General features: G+C 45.1%; 1 protein-coding gene across 2 annotated transcripts in view; it reads right to left on the bottom strand.

Annotated features, from left to right (window-relative positions):
• Positions 1-19,617, bottom strand: part of NCKAP1L (NCK associated protein 1 like) — a 374,626-nt gene that overhangs the window by 38,346 nt on the left and 316,663 nt on the right. For both annotated transcript variants that reach the window (XM_068267280.1, XM_068267278.1), the window contains exons 28-29: positions 11,928-12,044; positions 11,622-11,731 (exon numbers count right to left, since the gene is read on the bottom strand). In XM_068267280.1, coding sequence (XP_068123381.1) covers positions 11,622-11,731; positions 11,928-12,044 — 227 coding nt within the window. The remainder of the gene's footprint in view (positions 1-11,621; positions 11,732-11,927; positions 12,045-19,617) is intronic.

Below are 19,617 nucleotides of genomic sequence, written 5' to 3'. Positions count from 1 at the left end.
ATTGGGAAGCCTCATCCGACGAATCATCCGGGTCAGAATACAAACCGGTGAACAGCAGTGGCTCTCTGACCGATAGCAATGACAAGGTTGAGGTCCCGGCTAGAGCCAGGCGTACCACACCCCATGTCACTGGACCGCAGGTGGTGCAGGATTACACTCAAGGGCAGCAGAGTGGTGCTAGCACTGATCCGAGTTTTCTTGGTGAGACATGCACCAGCAGCGTAGCATCTCCTAGACCTAGCACCAGTACTACCATAGACCCTAGTGAAGTGGCGAGCACCAGCATGGTAGTAGAAACTGGTTCGGTGGCAGGTGCATTAAGACCCGAGTCGCAGCCACCAGCAAAACGGGCCCGTACTACCCATAGTCTCCCAGAGGTGCAGGCAAACCCCAATTGGCAATCCACTGGTTCCGCCGCACCCATACTGCCCCCTTTCACCGCCCAGTCTGGAGTCCAGGTGGAGACAGATAATCTAGGATCGGCCCTAGACTTTTTTCATCTGTTCTGCACCGTGGATCTCTATGACTTAATTGTGGCTGAGACCAACCGTTATGCCACACAATACGCAACCGCCAATCCGAGAAGCTACCATGCTCAGCCTTTTCGGGGGAAACCACTCCAAGTTTCCAAACTTAACATTTTCGGGCCTTCTCCTTAACATGGGTCTAGTCAAAAAGAATGTATTGCGGTCTTATTGGTCTATACACCCAATACATCACATGCCCATGTTCTCTGTTGTCATGTCCAGGTCACGATTTGAGAACATCCTGCGCTTCCTGCCAATACAACCTGTCATCTAAGAGGCCACCCTGCTTATGACTTGTTCCACAAAATTCGGCCCCTCATAGACCACCTGTCATCAAAATTTGCAGATGCTTATACCCCTGAACAGTCATTTTGAGGCATTTGGTTTCCAGACTACTCCTCACGGTTTTGGGACCCTAAAATGCCAGGGCAGTATAGGAAGACACTCTAAGGTATTCCGTTAGGTGTATGATGAGTTCATAGAAGATTTTCTTTTTTATCACAAGTTAGTGGAAAATGACAATTTGTGAAAAAAAACAATAAAAATCAATTTACGCTAACTTGTGACAAAAAATTAAATCTTCTATGAACTCACCATATTCCTAACAGAATACCTTGGGGTGTTGTCTTTCTAAAATGGGGACACTTGTGGGGTTCCTAAACTGCCCTGGCATTTTAGGGGTCCTAAACCGTGAGGAGTAGTCTGGAAATTAAATGCCTCAAAATGACCTGTGAAATCCTAAAGTTTCTCATAGGACTTTGGGCCCCTTAGCGCACCTAGGCTGCAAAAAAGTGTTACACATGTGGTATCGCTGTACTCAGGAGAAGTAGTATAATGTGTTTTGGGGTGTATTTTTACACATACCCATGCTGGGTGGGAGAAATATCTCTGTATATGGACAATTGTGTGTAAAAAAAAATCAAAAACATTTTATTTACAGAGATATTTCTCCCACCCAGCATGGGTATGTGTAAAAATATACCCCAAAACACATTATACTATTTCTCCTGAGTACGGCGATACCACATGTGTGACACTTTTTTTGCACTAAGGGGCCCAAAGCCCTATGAGCACCTTTTTAGGCTTTACAGGGGTGCTTACAATTTAGCTCCCCCAAAAACGACAGGACAGTAAACACACCCCACAAATGACCCCATTTTGGAAAGTAGACACCCAAAGTATTCAGAGAGGGGCATGGTGAGTCCGTGGCAGATTTCTTTTTTTTGTCACAAGTTAGCAGAAATGGAAACTTTTTTTTTTTTTTTGTCACAAAGGGCTTGATTCACTAAAGGGTGCTAACACAGCATGCCTAAAAGGTTTGCACATGCAAACTAGGGTGCTAAGTAGTTTGCACGGCAAAGTTGTTACTGTTCGCGTGCTATTTTAGCGTGCGTAAAAGTTTGCGCACGTAAAGTTTTACGCGCACTACTTCACGTGCAAAATCAGCTGCTTCGCGTGCAACGTATGCTTATCACACTACTTAGCACGCGAAGCAGCTGATTTTGTACGCGAAGTAGTGCACATAAAACTTTAGGCGTGCAAACTCTTAAGCGCGCATTAGCAGTTTGCACGTGATAAGTGGCTTTTCACTGGTGTGCTAACAGTTAGCACGCTTTTGTGAATCAGGCCCAAAGTGTCATTTTCCGCTAACTTATGACAAAAAATAAAATCTTCTATGAACTCACCATGCCTCTTAGTGAATACTTTGGGATGTCTTCTTTCCAAAATGGGGTCGTTTGGGGGGTATTTATACTATCCTGGAATTCTAGCACCTCATGAAACATGACAGGTGCTCAGGAAAGTCAGAGATGCTGCAAACTGGGGAAATTCACTTTTTGCACCATAGTTTGTAAACGCTGTAACTTTTACCAAAACAAAAAAAAATCCAATAAGTGTCTATTTATTGATCAAAGACATGTGGCACAATACATTTGGACAAAAATGTATATAGAAATTTTACTTTATTTGAAAAATGTCAGCACAGAAAGTTAAAAAAATCATTTTTTTGACTAAATTCATGTCTTTTTTGATGAATATAATAAAAAAAAAATCACAGCAGCAATCTATGCTATGAGCTGTAGCCCTGCCTCACACGCGTCTGTCAGCGGCGGATCTCCGCCTCTCCCCCGCCCCTCTCAGCGAAGGAAAACTCAGAGGGGCGGGGGAGAGGCGGAGATCCGCCGCTGACAGACGCGCGTGAGGCAGGGCTGCAGCTCATAGCCCTGCCTCACCCGGAAGCGCTCCCCGGATCGCCCCCCCGGGGAGTTAGGGGGGTTTTAGATAGCTTACAGCCGGGGGAATGCGGCGGTTTCGGTAGCATTAAGGTATTAAACAGGATGGTTTAATAAAAAAAGGATTTTTAAGAGGCTTCAGAGTCTCTTTAAGGGCTCGTCTCCACTAGTGTGGTGTGCGTCTTGCAGACGCACACCACACTGAGCCGGTGGGCGGGATTGCAGGCGAATCCCATGAGCCGTGCCATGCACGGCTATGGGATTCGCAGCCTCCGTGGCGAAATCTGCGGGGGGTTCCGGGCGAATCGCTCCCGCAAGCGATTCCGCCGCGGCGCCGTCATCCCCTATGGCAGAGTTTCCCCGTGCGAATGATGTGCGGGGAAACTCTGCAGAATCGCCGGCGAAACCGCCCTAGTGGAAACGGGCCCTAAGGGGTTTTAAGGCTGCAGTCCTTGAGTGGTTAGCACTAGTGAAGAAACAGACCGTTCTATCCAGCAAAATTCACTTTGCTGATGGGGGTCTAGGGGGGGGGGGGGTATGGGGAAATGGAATGTAAGCAGCCGAAGGCAATCTGAGTGAAAACAGGTCCGATCGACCGGTAATCAGATCAGTTTTCACAGATCCATTTGCAACTTAAAGGACTTACGAGTCCAAATAACAAAAAAAAGTTCCGTGCCGTTCTGCCAGGTCCCCGCAGTTCAATAGTGCCCCCGGGCCACCTCCGACCCCACAGCCCGGGTCGGGCTCTCCTGACTCCACTAAAATGGCCGCCGGAGCTGGCCGTGGCTGCGCAGCCCAAATAGACGAGAGTGCGGCTGCGCAGCTCAAGGGCCTCCCCCCCGATCCACGCTACAGTAGATCGCATCACTGCGCGCGATCCCCGGCTAATTAGTCCCCCAGGTGCAGCCGCCAATTGGCATTACGTGGTCCTGGGGGTGCCACTTTGCCGCCGCCAATTGACTGTGGGCGGTCAGCAAGTGGTTAAAATCAATATAACAATAATAACACCTTTACATTATAACTAGAAAATGTAGAAATAGCATGACTTACCATTTAAAGTAAAGGCCATATTAACAATGAATAAGCAATAAATCACTTTCAGGATTGCTCATGTTCTCATTCAGTGTTTTACCATTTGCCAGATACTTAGCAGATCATTTTTTCAGTGTGGTGTCATAGAAATGTTCTCTTTCCGGGCTGATAATGACTGGTATATTCTCAATCTCTGCTACTAGATTGTTAAATATTAACATGTTATGTCAGATGATATATTGAATATAGAGGATATTGCAGCTCTGACAATTTTATGCAAAATGGTTCAGAACACAAGTATTCTTAGCACCAAAGGGTTGAGCTCAGGCTTCAAAGCCGAAGTCTAGAATTAGAGGCTTGAAGCCACTTTCACAGTGGTGCGGTGTAATGGGCGCTTTGTGGTGCCCGCATTGCGGTGCGTGTAGTAGGCGCTTTGTGACATGGCTTAGTTACCACACTGCACTGCACTGCACCACCTATGCAACTTACACACTTACTTTGTGGTGTAACAGGTTGCAGCATCAGTAAAAGTGAAGTATACTTTTCATTGACTGCATATGCAAGCATAATACAATGCAAGTATAACATGCGGCGCTCCTGTTACAATCTGTTGCATTCCGTTCTCGCTGTTACAGGGAATGCAACGGGCATTGTGAAAGTAGCCTAACAGAAAAAGGGCCAGATTCCAATTCACTTTTTCGCCTAAGTTTCTCTCAGCAGATATTTCATCTTTTGTTTAAAATAACTTTTCCATACTTTGCAATTAAAAAAGTACCATAAAGTAGGTGAAAAAGTACTGTCAAAATTATGCTATTTTCTTGCTTGTGGCTTAAAGGGAACCTAAAGTGGGAGGGATATGGAGGCTGCCATATTAATTTCCTTTTAAGCAATACCAGCCTGGCTGTCCTGCTGACCCTCTGCCTCAAATACTTTTAGTCAAAAACCTGAACAAGCATGCAGCAGATCAGGTGTTTCTGACATTTTTGACAGATCTAACTGGATTAGCTGTATGCTTGTTTTTGGTGTTATTCAGACACTACTTCAGCCAAATAGATCAGCAGAGCTGCCAGGCAATTGGCATTGTTTAAAAGGAAATAAAGATGGCAGCCTCCGTGTACTTCTCGCTTCAGGTTCCCTTAGAGAGGCATTTTATTGATAAGGTGTGAAAAATATCACCTAGGAGAAAATTTAAAGAAAAAAGTGAATTGGGTCAATTTAAAGGAACACTATTAATTAAAACAACCTTTTTTTTAATATATAATCTATATTAGGGTACACATTACAACTAGTGCTGGGGCCACTTTAATTATTCGCCCAGTTCTCTATCCCTCTCTCCCTGTTTAAAAATAATCCTTCATTCCTCACACAGCTCACAAATATACTTCACTGAATCACAGCATGCAGAAGACATGAGGTGGAGGAGAAGGCTAATCTGAGGAGGTAACATGTAGCTAGATGTGCTGTATTATTGCTGTAATGTAACTAGCAGGGAGATGTGTATACTCTATTCCTGACTGACTGGCTTGCTTGTGGCTTTTCACTCCAGGCTGCATCTACTTTGTAGGCTGCTATGTGGTGCCGTGCTGAGAGGGAGAGATGCTGTTTACAAAGGAATTATTAGTATCTCTATCAGTAAGAGAAGCAAAGATAATAAAAACACATTGCTGGAATCTTTAACACCTTACCACCATCTGAATAAGATTCCTTCAGCAAGGTGATTATTAAACTATACACTGAGGAGTTGATAATAATCTCCATGTGCAGGGACATGGTCTAGTCCTCAAGAGCCCGACACTTTTGTATCTAAAACTGACGGACAGGGGCGTCTCACCCACCAGGCAAGTATAGGCGGTTGCCTGGGGCGCGATGAGGTGGTGAGGCGCCATGAGGTGGTGAGGCGCATTCCCCCGCCGCTGCTACTGTGACCATGTTTTTTTTTTTTTTTATATTATATTACCTCCCGACTCAGTCCCCGGTGCTCGGCACGCTACCATGTGCTCAGCAGTGCCTCCACCTCCACTTCTCCCCAGCCAATAGAGCAATCAATACTGCTCTTCTCTGCCAGGCTCCTTCTTTAAAGCGGTGCCCCTTCTTCTCAGTAGCCACACAGGTAAAGTGTTTACCTCGTGTGGCCCAGCCTTAACTCCGCCCCACGCCAGTCAAACCAGGAGCCAGCGGCCAGCCATACTAGAGTTTTCTTTGAAAGCTGGTTAGGCTGTAGGCTGGTAAAGCTGTAAACCTGTGCTTTAGTGCTGTGCTGTCTCTCCCTCTCCCCTCTCTGTTCCTCTGCCCCCTCTTCCATCTTATGCTGTCTCTGCCCCTCTCTGTTCCTCTGCACTCTCTTCCATCTTATGCTGTCTCTCCCTCTCCCCTCTGTTTCTCTGCACCCTCTTCCATCTTATGCTGTCTATCCCTCCCCCTCTCTGTTCCTCTACCCCCCTCTTACATCTTATGCTGCCTCTCCCTCTCTACTCTTTCCCTCTGCTCGGATTACGTGTGTTTTCTGGTGAAACGCTTCCACATTACGATTATTTTCTGACAACGCTGCCCCATTACGATTATTTTCTGGTGAAACGCTGCTGCCCTATGATTAATTTCTGGTGAAATGCTGCTGCAATAAGTGTATTTTCTGGTGAAACGCTGCCACCTTACGAATATTTTCTGGTGAACTGCTGCTGTAATAAGTGTATTTTCTGGTGAAACACTGCCACATTACGATCATTTTCTGGTGAATTACGATTCTGAATTACGATAATTACTATTATTTTCTGATGAAACACTGCCGCATTATGATTATTTTCTGGTGAAACGATGCTGCATTATGATTATTTTCCTGGGGGGGAGGGGCTGGGGGGGCGCCACAGGTTTTCTCGCCTGGAGTGACAAAATGACTAGAGGCACCCCTGCTGACGGAGGATTTTACAGCAGAGAGTCAGAGCTCTGTGAGGAAGGAAATTGCTCCTATACTTGTGGTAATGTGTGCTCTAACATACTTTTTTTTAAAGTTGTTTTAATCAATAGTATTCCTTTAAATTGATTTATAACGTCCTGTTGAAGTCAGGTATAGCTAATATGTATGACTTGTATGCTGTACTATAGACAACTGCTTTTTTTAGAGAGTGTTTCCATCAGAAAGAATAAGCACGAGTTAATGTGTGTAATGCGGTGTTGTGTAGCACTGTCTTCATTTGAAGGCCGCAGTTATTCCAGCTCATTTAGTCTGTCTTGTGTGCAATTGTTTATAGCGGAGACTGCAACTGTCACAGTTTTTAATTTAACATTTCGGTAATAGCATTTAGGCCATTCATATTCTCGGGGTGTCTGCGGCGATGCTCTGTTGTTTTATCGCAGGAGGCAGCCATTTTCTAATCAGTCAGTTTGGAATTTTCTCAAACCAGGTAGTATTGGTTTATAGCATTCAGCAGGCACACTGCAGCTCTATTAATTACTTTCTGGTTGCCTGCACAGAGACACTACAGGGATCCAATATGTTACAATTAGTTAGAGTCCAGTTTTCTGATTTTTTTAATTGGTTTCTACTAATTTAAAAACATTATTTGCAGGTGTTGAGATAAGATTAAAAAAAAAATCTTGTAACAAGATTTTAAATGCATTTTAGGGAATAAAGTGAATGACAACAATTTTTTATGATGATAAATAAATCCCAAACAAACAAAGCATACCACTGCGCGGTGAACTTTTTATCAACATTAAAGTAAACCAGGGACATTGTAAAGTAAAGATTTGATACTTACCTGGGGCTTCCTCCCGCCCCATAAACAGGTCTAAGTCACTTGCCGTCCTCCCGCGGTCTACCATAAAGCCGCAATCAGCCACGGTAACTGTCTCAGTCGCGTCAGTCTGGGTCTACTGAGCATGCCCAGGAGGTCAGCGTATGTGCAGAAGACCCAGACTGGACCCGAATGAGCCTGTTACCAGGGCTGATCACGGCTGAACGGCAGACCTCGGGAGGATGGCGTGGGACTCAGATGTGTTTATGTAGAGTGACCAGATTTTTGTGGGTCCAACCTGGGACGGGGAGGGGAAAGAGCGACGAAAAGTGGGGAGGACTGAGGAGCGCCCCGCAGCGAAACATGGGCGTGGCCATGCCATTGTATGGGCGGAGCTAACGTAATGATGTAACAGCGAGGCATAAGAAAGCAGTGTTTACGCCATGATGTGGACAAACGAGACTTTGCATCATGGGTGTGCAGAAACTGTGTGATGCTAATAGTATACCGTAACCACAAAGCAGCAAACATAGCCACCTATGACCATTAAATAATAAATGCAGTAACAGTTACCCTGGACACCAGAAAATAAACGCAATGGGCAACATGTCAGCACAAAATAAACGCAATGCGGGCAACATGTCAGTACAAAATAAACGCAATGCGGGCAAACATGTCAGTACAAAATAAATGCAATGCGGGCAAACATTTCACCAGAAAATTAACGCAATGCGGGCAAACATTTCACCAGAAAATTAACGCAATGCGGGCAAACATTTCACCAGAGAAGAAACGCAATGCGGGCAAACATTTCACCAGAAAAGAAAAGCATTGCGGGCAAACATTTCACCAGAAAAGAAACGCAATGCGGGCAAACATTTCACCAGAAAAGAAAAGCAATGCGGGCAAACATTTCACCTGGAAAAGAAACGCAATGCGGGCAAACATTACACCTGGAAAAAAACCGCAATGCGGGCAAACATTTCACCTGAAAAAGAAACGCAATGCGGGCAAACATTTCACCTGGAAAAGAAACACAATGCGGGCAAGCATTTCACCTGGAAAAGAAAGCATTTACTCACCTGGCAGAAGTCTCCGGCCTCTGGCGCGCTGTACCCGGGACCACCTTCCTCCTGAAGTCTCCTGCGCTGACAGCCTGGCAGAGCAGGGCTACGGCAAGATGGCGCCCGAAGCCCTGTACTGGAGACAAATAGTCTCCAGTACAGGGCTTCGGCAGCCATCTTGCCGTAGCCCTGCTCGCCTGCCGATGTCGGAACAGACACAGAACAGACACCGGAAGAGGAGGCTGGAGCGGGGCTGCGGGCAATGAACTGGCACGGCGTCTATAGACGCCACTGCCAGTTCATAAGGATAGAGTGAAAGCGGGACGTTTCCCGGGACCTCATGCAGCCTGGGACAGCGGACCCCGAATCCGGGACGTATCCCGGGCAATCCGGGACGTCTGGTCACTCTAGTTTATGGGGCAGGAGGAACCCTTGGGTAAGTATCAAATCTTTACTTAACAAGGTCTCTGGTACACTTTGAAGTCCCATGTGCTCTACTAAACTTACTGCAAGGTGAGGGTGAGCAGAACACCACCCTGAAAGGAAAAAACACAGAGACAACGGGAGCCTCAATGGTGCAGTACATCACATGAAAGAAGTCATAATAAAGGTAATAGTATGGGTACTCACAAAAGAAGGTTGCACGAGGGGCAACCAACCACTAAATGCAGGTGGTGATGTATAAGCCCGACTCACACTACTTAAAAACCACGTTCAGGTCCCCAAAGGTGACTTATGGATGCACTTGCAGTTGGGGAGAAGGAGGTGGAGGGACCCCAATAGCTCTGGGTCCCCCTGCGATGGCAGGGGTCACAGGGGTGATTGCTACGCCCGTGATGTGATCATTCTTGGACCCAAATAAAGGTTACATCTCCAGCAAAGAAGTCTTCTTAGTTGCAGAAGATCCTCTCACACAGTCAGCTTTCTCGTGTCACAGATTCCTGCACCGGCCTTACAGTATTGGTAGAAGGTCTATAATGTATCCAGCTGTTGCTTGGTATTAATGACCCTTGCTTGGTAATTTTTGCCGACATTTACAGACTCTTTGTCAATGTAAAATTGTACCCTCTGCATTTATCCAAAAGTCAATGGCTAACAAAGTACAGCAATGTGCCAAAATTAATTTCTCCTGCTCCCCTTTCTTTACTTACTAGCTGTCTAATGAAGCAGGTAATTTGGGTGCCAGTGGCTGAGTCACGCTGTCCCTGTGTAGCTGGGTCCGTGCTTTTTGCTACTGCGCATGTGCGCAGCATGGACCCAGCTACACAGGGACAGGAGGATGGGGACGGGGCCAGGGAGCCGAGCAGGCGGCGTGTGAGCAGGCGGGTGAGTGTGCAGGGTGTGCGCTCCTCTGGCGGACATGGGCGGTGGCAGGTTGGCGTGTGCAGCAGGCGTGCGGCAAAAAAACACAGGCCTAGAGCACCGTTTTTAAACGGGCTTAGGTCCGCTAGTCTCATATAATCCATAACAAAGGCCACATTGGAGAAACTTTAAAGAGACTCTGTAACATTAAAAAGATCCCCTGGGGGGTACTCACCTCGGGTGGGGGAAGCCTCCGGATCCTAATGAGGCTTCCCACGCCGTCCTCTGTCCCACGGGGGTCTCGCCGCAGCCCTCCGAACAGCCGGCGACTGTGCCGACTGTCAGTTCAATATTTACCTTTGCTGGCTCCAGCAGGGGCGCTGTGGCGGCTTTCCGTTCCGAACTACATGGAAATACCCGATCTCATTCGGGTCCGCTCTACTGCGCAGACGCAGGAAACTTGCGCCTGCGCAGTAGAGCAGATCCGACGGCGATCGGGTATTTCCGTGTAGTTCGGAGCCGACAGCCGTCAGAGCGCCTGCGCAGGAGCCAGGAAGGTAAATATTGACGTCACCGCTGCACGGACTCCACGGAGGGCTGCAGCGAGACCCCTGACGGATGGAGGACGGCGTGGGAAGCCTCATTAGGATCCGGAGGCTTCCCCCACCCGAGGTGAGTACCCCCCAGGGGATTTTTTCATGTTACAGATCCTCTTTAAACTACTTAATATGCATTATTCTTGTCATAACATAGAATAAAGGAGCTAAGCGGTATTAAGAAAGGTTTGGTAATGAAAAAAAAAAAACAGTACAAAAAGACTACAGCCCATATGCAATTAACTTTTTCTCCTAAGTTTTCTCCTAGGAGATAATTTTTCATAACTAGGAGATAACTTTTCAGCACTTTGCCATTGAAAAAGTACTATCAAAATTAATTTGAGTATTTTCTTGTTTGCTGGTAGTTTAATAGGTACTTGATTGACAAAGGCCCATATGAAATCAACTTTATCTCCTGAGTTTTCTCCTAGGTGATATTTTTAAACTTGTCAATAAAATGCCTTTTAAGCCACTAAAAAGCAAGAAAATACTTAACATTATTTTGATACTCCTTTTTCACTTACTTTGTGGTACATTTGTAGTTGAAAAGTACTGGAAAGTTATTTTAAACTGAAGATGAAAAATAATCTGAAAGGAGAAAACTCTGGTGAAAAAGTGAATTGCATATGGCCCAAGGTGTGCAAAACTCCGGAGATAAAGTCAATTGCATACAGGCCAAGGAGTTAACAAAAGGCTTCAAATGTAAGTTTGTTCTTTTTTTTTTAACATCAGCTAAGGAAGGATCTTAGATCCTGATTACAATTAACCCTGCCACTGAGTTCTACACAGGACTAGGAAAACATCTGTGTTTGAAGTTGGGCTTTAATGGAGACTAAAGCTAGATATGCTTGGGGTGATAGCAACCAAGTCTGGAAAAATAACCATTACTCCAGGATCAGAAATCTGTTGTGTGGTGGTGGTGGCTGATGACATACTGCTCCAACTTGACCATATTAGCCATGTGGCTCTGAATACAAGCCCTCCTCGCTTGTAGAAAATCTACCACCACATCCCATTGCCCTTTTGATTGGGCAAAGGGGCAATACGATCACTTGCAGATTTGAAGTGATTTAATCTGTTGAAAAAACGAACCCAAATTTGGCCACCTTTATGCTAATAGACCATGATTACGCCTTACCAGCAAGAATTCCTTGAGGTGCGTTTCAATGTTTTTACGATAGACGGTGAAGAGTGCAGAAGACACCTGAATGATAGCTTTGGCCAAGCAGTGGCTGTTGTTATTAAATCCTACAAAAGAAAACACATTGGTTGAATGTACTGTATATTCCCTCAGCTTACAGGCTGAACAACAGTTAATAGTGGAAAGCAGTGATGCACAAAACAAGACAACTACTATAACACCACAAGTCTGCAGACAGCAGTGACTGAAGCATCCCACCAGTCCTCATCTATTCAAGTCACACATTCTTATATCCTTTCTTACCTCCATTTTCAACATTGTAGAAGGACAAGGGATCAGAGGCCAGCAGGGGGAGAGACACTGCCAGAAACACCTGAAGCAGACAGGCCACTTTGTACTCCTCATCCAGGGATGAACTTTCTGCGAAGGAATGATTACAGTTGTAATCAGAAAAGCAGATCATCTCACTATAACAAATTCTGTAGACTCTTATGTATTCCTGAATGGGGGGGGGGGGTAGTAAATCGAAATATATTTGTGTTACAAAACAACCAATTATGACTTTTACCTTTCCTAAGAGGTGTGTGTAGATCGATGTAATTTCGCACTGTTGTAGATTTTACGCCTTATGTTGTGTGTATCTTTATTGTGCAAAGCTGTTTTTACTGCTGCTTTCCTTTCTCTCCCATGGTTTGGGCAATCGTAACTAATCCTCCGTAACAAAAACTCCTTTCATATGCAAAACCTGAAGCAAGGAAATGTGGTTCTGTTTAGATACTTACCTATGGAGAGGAACAGCATAGGTTGTTTCTGTTGTTCCCCATTTGCACCCAGCTGCATCTTCGGTCCCTAAGCACTTACAAAGGCCAGAGGCTCAGTACTGCGCACACACGAGTCTGTGCTTGCATAGTATGGAGCTGTTTGTCTTTGGAGGTACTCAGGGACCAGAGTCGTTCCCAAGCCAAAGTTGTATTCGACCTGCAGGTACAATAACTTTACTGGGGGGCAGCAGTAGAACGAAGAGATGGAGAGAGGACAGAGGCAGCTCTATGGGATCCACAGCCTTCCCTCTAGGGGAGTGTCTGGGTCTTCTTTATTTTACTTCAGGTCTACTTTAAAATCCCTTCAGTCTATCTCATGATTAAAAGAATATGTGGTATAAATAATATATTATAAGACTACCTCTCTTCCAACGCACACAAAATAAAATAAATTAAAAAAATACAAATCATATACTGGTGCTATGTATGAAAAGATTCAGGTGGTAACAGGATAGGGTGGGCCAGACGGGTAGAAGAGGCATGTTTTAGCACAGTATGATCTCTTTCTTCCATACCCTGGGCATCCTAGATCTTGCAGCTTTCCTCCAGCATTTGACTGCCAAATCTCCAGCACCCGGTATACGTATCGCATAAACATCCGCATGTCCTGTATACGCATTGCGTATCAGCATCGTGTATCATCCAGCATCAAAGACACCCGGCGTATGAGACAACCCCCGACTTTTCAGAAGATTTTCAAGGGTTAAAAAGTAGTCTTATATGCCAGAATATTCGCCAATTTGATTCCTTATCGAGTGGGTCTTAAGGAAACCATACATCTAGAGATGATGAGCAGATTCAACCAAAAGACAAATCTCTCTCTCTAATCAAATCTGATTATAGAGAGATCTTTCGGCTGCCCATACACCACAGGCCGATTCCCGATCAATTTCATGCAGAAATTGATCAGGAATCAGCTTTGAGATGCCGTATTCAACCTCCTCGCTGACCCGACACTGTCTGCCTTAATGTTTAATGACCCCCCTGTGCCCAGTGCACACTATACCTTACCTGGAGCTTTTGTGAGAGAATATCTTCCTCTGTGGCAAGGTTGGAACAGACCACGGAAACATCTGATTCTGGATCGCTGGAGCAAAAGATGATCTGGTCATCCACTGGAGCATTGTGACGATTTCCGGAACCATAGAGCATCTCTGACACGCTGACAGGCAGTGCAGAGGGTGATGCAGGTGACGGATCAGGGTTGCTAGCCATCTTCGGGCTAGGGACGGTCGTTCTCTACCTCTTGGGACAGAAGAACTGTATGTGGCCGGTCGCGCCACAAAGATTACACATGCGAATGGCAGGTGTGTCCGACTGGGATACATCAATAGCAGCAGCTGCAGGTCTCGGTGGCACAAAGCTCACTGGACCAGGAGGAGCGAATGCAGTAGGCTTACCTCCTTCCAAGTCTTGGGACAGTGTTATGTGACTGTCCAGCACCTGGGTTCTCTGGCTGTCAGGTACAGGAACCCGATGGTACGCCCTCTCAGAAGTGCATACAGGAAAGTCTCGTTCCGTGCCCTCTTCCATGGCAGGAAGTTTTGCTGTGGGGGTCACGGGTAGAGGTTCGCATCTCTCCACCAAAATACATAGTGAAGAATGCAGATTCGATTGGGATGGCTGGGCCAACTCGAATTCACGCTGGAGCCGTAGCTCTTTGCTCCGGAGATCCCACTGGCGCCATCGCTCTTTGGCCTGGAAATCAAACTGGCGCAGCCACTCTTGGTGCTCTGCTTCACGCTGGAGCTCCTCTGCCTCCTGCTTCTGGTATATGCGCAGATCCTCGCCAGTCAGGTTTGCCAACCACTCCGGGGGTATCAGGATTGCAGGGCATAGAGGCATTAAGCAAGGTGGCTATAAGGATTCCATCTCTGGGGTAATGCCACCAGCTCAGCCTTGTTTGTGCTGCAAGCAGCAATGCCGTGCGATTCGCAGAGGGCTTGCAAGCCAGGAACTGACCAATTTGGGTGATCCTGAACTGAATCAGGCAGTCAGAAGAGAAGAGTACAAGAAAGAATAGGATATAGCAAAGAAAAAGTTAGGAAATGTAGACCAATCTATTCACTATCAATGTGTACCGTTTTGTGCCCAGAACTTTGGTTCTGCAAGACAGGATACTTAGCGACCACTGTCTTATGATTCTGGTTGCAAAGACTGAGTTTGTCAGATCTTTGCACTCTGATTTCCCAAAAGCTGGCTATGCCTGGTTTTGGGGTGTGCTATCACCACCACTGCCCACCAATGTGACAATCCAGCCCCGCGATCCCGTTGAGATGTGCTCCCGTTAGCGTACGCAGGAAGTATGGGCGCAGACGGACAACGAAGACCGGTTGCTGGATCGTCAAAGGGTGTAAAGAAAAAACACCGACAGAGCGTGCCAATCCCGTCCAATCTGCTCCCGTTAGCATACGCAGGAAGTACGGTGAACAGACTGACAATAAAGATTGGTCGCGCAGCTGCCGACAATATGTAATGGGACAAACATCCACCAATCCCATATTACTAGGCCACTGTTGCCATGCAGGTCTCATGCACTAGAGACTGCTGGAGGCAAATTCACTGTGTACGTAGTAAACGGTTAAGATTGGTTGGAGGTACCCATACATGTACAATTCTGATTGTATATACAATCAGTAAACTAAAAATATCGATTTCGCGCTGGAAATCGGGTAAATACACTGCCACCACTCTTCCAATTCAGTAGGGAGGAAAGAGACTCCCGCTAGCATAATACGGTAGCCAGCCCAATCACGTTCAACATGCTCTAGTCACCGTTCGGGGAATAGTCACTTCCGAAGGCTTAAAGACTGTGAGCAACGCGACGTTAAAGAAAGGTTACTGGGTCCATATATGATGCAATCTCGATTGTCTCCAATCGAGAAAACTAAAGTTATTGATTCCGCACAGGAAATCGGATACTAGCTAATCCTAAAAGGAAGAAACGGTTATTTACAACCTAGCTAGCAAATCAACTTATAAGCAAATCATAAAACAATGTGGTAGTATGACTGACTCTACAGAGGGCAGATTTGTTATAGCAGCAATCAGATGACCAGAACAGGCACAAGACTGAACGATAAAAATCGTTCGTTTATTTCTAAACTACATACACACAGCTTACTTTAGAACAGTTTGATTTGATAGAGAGTAGAGATGAAAAGAAACAGAATGTCTGGATATACAGTTCAAATACCGTTATTGGTAGTCCATGCGGCAATTGCATGTCTTTGGCGTAAAGTCCAAGATGGCAGTTTTGTCATGCGGCCAGAGTCCTGCTGGCCTGTCAGATGTTATAGACAAAGATTCCAGATGATGGACTTGGAACCAGAGCTTTCTGGGCTCTCTCTAGTTATAGCCCCCACTTCAGCATGGAGGGGTTAGGGGGCGTGGATCACACACTTCTTTGGACAGGGGATATGCCCGCCCCTCTCATAGATACAGGAATATACCTGACTCATGATAGGTGTGCTAATCTGCAAACCATACAAGTTATGTTAAATCTAGTAACATTTTTAGGTTTGTCAGAATTTGTCAAGAACGTTGATACCAAACTTAGGGGGTTTAGAGTGAACGGTGCCCCCAAAATGCATATCTCTGCTTTGGCAGGGCTTATCGTTAATTCGGAAACATCCAATTGTGTGGTTTGTTCCGAAGTTCACAATAAGCGGGTTCTAAAGACCGTTGCCTATTTGGAAAGTCATCTTTATGATAAAAGATGGATTTCATATTTGTGAGGTCACCGATAGGTTTCCTAACTGGTCACTGAGAAAGCCAGCTGTGGTCTCTAAGTGGCTTCTGCAGGATGTTAGCAGGACCTCCTGTGGTTGCTCTTTTCATCTATGGAGCTGAGGAGACACCAAGTCAGGGTTAGGGCAGTGGAGGTGTGAGATTTCCCTCTTTCTGCCTGGTTTGGGGTCCCTGAATGCCCAGGACCCTTTGTCACACGGAGGTGCGAAAAAACTAGGTAATAAGAGTCAGCATTTGCTACATTTGACCAGGGAGAGGAACTGTTAACCCCTGGCTTCCCTGATCTTTTTATAAACCAAGCCTTTCCCTATCTGCTGTCACTTTTTTTTAATAGTGGCGACAGGGAATATTTCATAAGGCTCTAACTACTTATTTAGGACGAATAAACGTTGATTCGTCACACCTTCACCTGTCTGGTATGCCTGTATTGCCGTTGTGATTGCAATAAACCAGTGTTGCTTGAGTATTTTCGCCAAAGTCATTTTCGCATCGAAAATCCCATTTTCGATTTTGCCGAATTTTCGCGAAAATAAGTACTATTTTCGTTTCAAAAGGTGAAATTTTCGCCTAAAGTCCGTTTTTTCGCGTTAAATATCTAAGCCCCCTTACAAGCTAGAATCACCAAATTTGCAGGGTATATTAAGGAGATATGTGGGTACAAGAGGAAAAACAATTTTGCAAAAAGACCTTATAGTTTTTGAGAAAATCGATTTTAAAGTTTCAAAGGAAAAAGGTTTACATTTAAATGTAGTAAATGACAGTTACTGTAGCAAACCTACAGGTAGTGTAAATTTATTAATATCAAAATAACGGGCCAAGTGCAAGTGCCATGGGCCAAGTGCAAACTGCCAAGTGCAAAGGGCCAAGTGCCAATTGCCAGCGCAAAGGGCCAAGTGCAAGGGCAAAGGGCCAAGTGCCAAGCGCAAGCACAAAGTGCCAGGTGCAAGCGCAAAGTGCCAAGTGCAAGCGCTATGTGCAAAGGGCCAAGTGCAAAGGGCTAAGTGCAATGGGCCATGCAAAGTGCAAAGGGCCATGCAAAGTGCTAAGTGCAAAGTGCCATGCAAAGTGCCAAGTGCAAAGTGCACTTTGCATTTAACACTTTGCACTTGGCACTTTGCATTTGTCACTTGGCACTTTGCATTTGACACTTTGCACTTTGCATTTAACACTTTGCACTTGGCACTTTGCATTTGACACTTTGCACTTGGCACTTTGAACTTGGCACTTTGAACTTTGCATTTAACACTTTGCACTTGGCACTTTGCATTTGACACTTTGCACTTGGCACTTTGCACTTGACACTTGGCCCTTTCATTTGATATTAGTAAAATTATACACCCGCTAGGTTTGCTACAGTAACTGTCATTTACTGCATTTAAATGTATACTTTTTTCCTTTGAAACTTTAAAATCGATTTTCTCAAAAATTATAAGGTCTTTTTACAAAAAAAATGTTTCCTTTTGTACCCACATATCTCCTTAATATACCCTGAAAATTTGGTGATTCTAGTTTGTAAGGGGGCCTAGATATTAAACGCGAAAAAAACGGACTTTAGGCGAAAATTAATGCAAAAATATTCGCCGAATTTTCGCCTTTCGAAACAAAAATAGTACTTATTTTCGGGAAAATTTGGCGAAAAGAATATTTGCATTTTCGCTCATCACTGCAATAAACCTACTAAGCAGAGCTGATGCTCCTTCTCTCTTTCTTTTTACTACGAACATAGTAGTAAGGTGTTCAGTCACAAGTTGTTGGGAGTTTTTTTGGGGGGAAGGGTTTTTTTTCTTTAGCAATATTCATTTTTTCTAGTCCATTGTTGCCCTTTTCTCTTTTTTTAAATGTGTTGCTTGCATCACATTATATAATTATTTGGAACATTTTATATGTTGTCTTTGTGCTTACGGTAATTAACTGCTTCCAGACCAGCAGTCTAAGGCCACTTTTGGTGCGAAAGCTAACATCATGTTGCATGAACCCGTCTCTCTTGCCATTTGCACTGCTCTACCATTGCTGAAGCTCACTCACTCTGCTGTCAGTATGACAGCAGAGCTCCGTAAGGCAGTCAGGAGGTGATTTCATTGGCTCCTGACCCTGTGATTACTGTGAGCCAATTACAGTGATTACAGGGACAGGAGACAATGAAATCTGCTCCTGACCGTCTCACGGAGCTCTGCTGTCATACTGACAGCAGAGCATGTCAGCTGCAGTGACATGAGAGTGGGAAGATCGATGGTAGCAGCGAGAGCGTGCTTCGCAGTAATTGAAATGTATGCCATAGATTTCAATAAGCAAAGTATGGAAGCGGTTAAAGGGGCATTATGGCAAAAAATTGTAAAAATATGTGCAAACATAAACAAGAGCTCCTGATGAGTCTTCTATGACGAAACATGTCGGGCAGGGTCTAGGTCCGGAAGTGAGAGATACTACTGAGCGTGGGACGCCGAGCCGGAACCCGAGGTGGCGGTGGTGACTGCAGCGCTCGCGGCACTTTGGGAATAGCCAAGAGGGGACATCACAGCAGTCGGAGCCCAGCTTAAACGGGGGAGAGCACGTGACTAAAACTCTGTGCCCTACTAACAAGTCAGCATATTGTAAGTGCAATTGCTTTTTACAGTACAATAAATTTTTACAGTTTTACACTATGTGGAGTTTTTTATCCATTTGAGGGTGCAATGCATATATGAAGGTGCAATAGAGAGGTACAGTCCAGGACAAGCAGACATCGCCAGAGGAGGTGGGGGACGGCCCTAAGTGTCCCAAGGTGTTACTAGACCTGATTGAGGTCATATAATCCGGTGAGTCTGTTTCCACATGGTGTGGTGGTGGAATAGGCTGTGAAGAGGCGATATAACGCAGAGGAATTCTGAGCACTTGCCATAGGAATTGTTATCTGGATTAAGGACTTATATATGCATTGAATGTATTGTATAAAGTTGAGTTAGCGCTACCTTCTGTGAGGAGAAATATTGGAAATATATAGAAGGAGCAGCACCAACTGTATGGAATTGTTATAATCTAGCAAAGTGGTTGTGGCGTTCATCTCTAACTACAAATAAACAAATAAGAAGTATGTTTTTTTTTCCAGAGTAAGTAGGTAGTAGAAATCTGACAAAAGCGACAGGTTTTGGACTAGTCCATGTTTTCATGGGGGGATTTTCAGGAATTTATTTATTTTCAAAAGCACTTCGTGAATGGCAGTTGCTCTATCCAACTGCCAGCAAACTGTGTAGCGAGCAGGGAAGCTGGCCACAATCATTGTTTAAATCCTTTTTAGGAAATATCTTTAAAAAGAATAAAAGCCTTGCTGAGAATCCCCTATGAAGAGATGGACTAGTCCAAAACCTGTCGCTTCTGTCAGATTTCTACTACCTACTGTAAGTGACTGCAACATAGGAGAAAAGTAATTTATGGCTCATTTTACT

Source organism: Hyperolius riggenbachi, chromosome 2 (assembly GCF_040937935.1).
Source record: "Hyperolius riggenbachi isolate aHypRig1 chromosome 2, aHypRig1.pri, whole genome shotgun sequence".
Lineage (NCBI taxonomy): Eukaryota > Metazoa > Chordata > Amphibia > Anura > Hyperoliidae > Hyperolius > Hyperolius riggenbachi.
The sequence above is the reverse complement of the archived record's forward strand: the minus strand, read 5'-3'. Positions and strand labels throughout refer to the sequence as shown.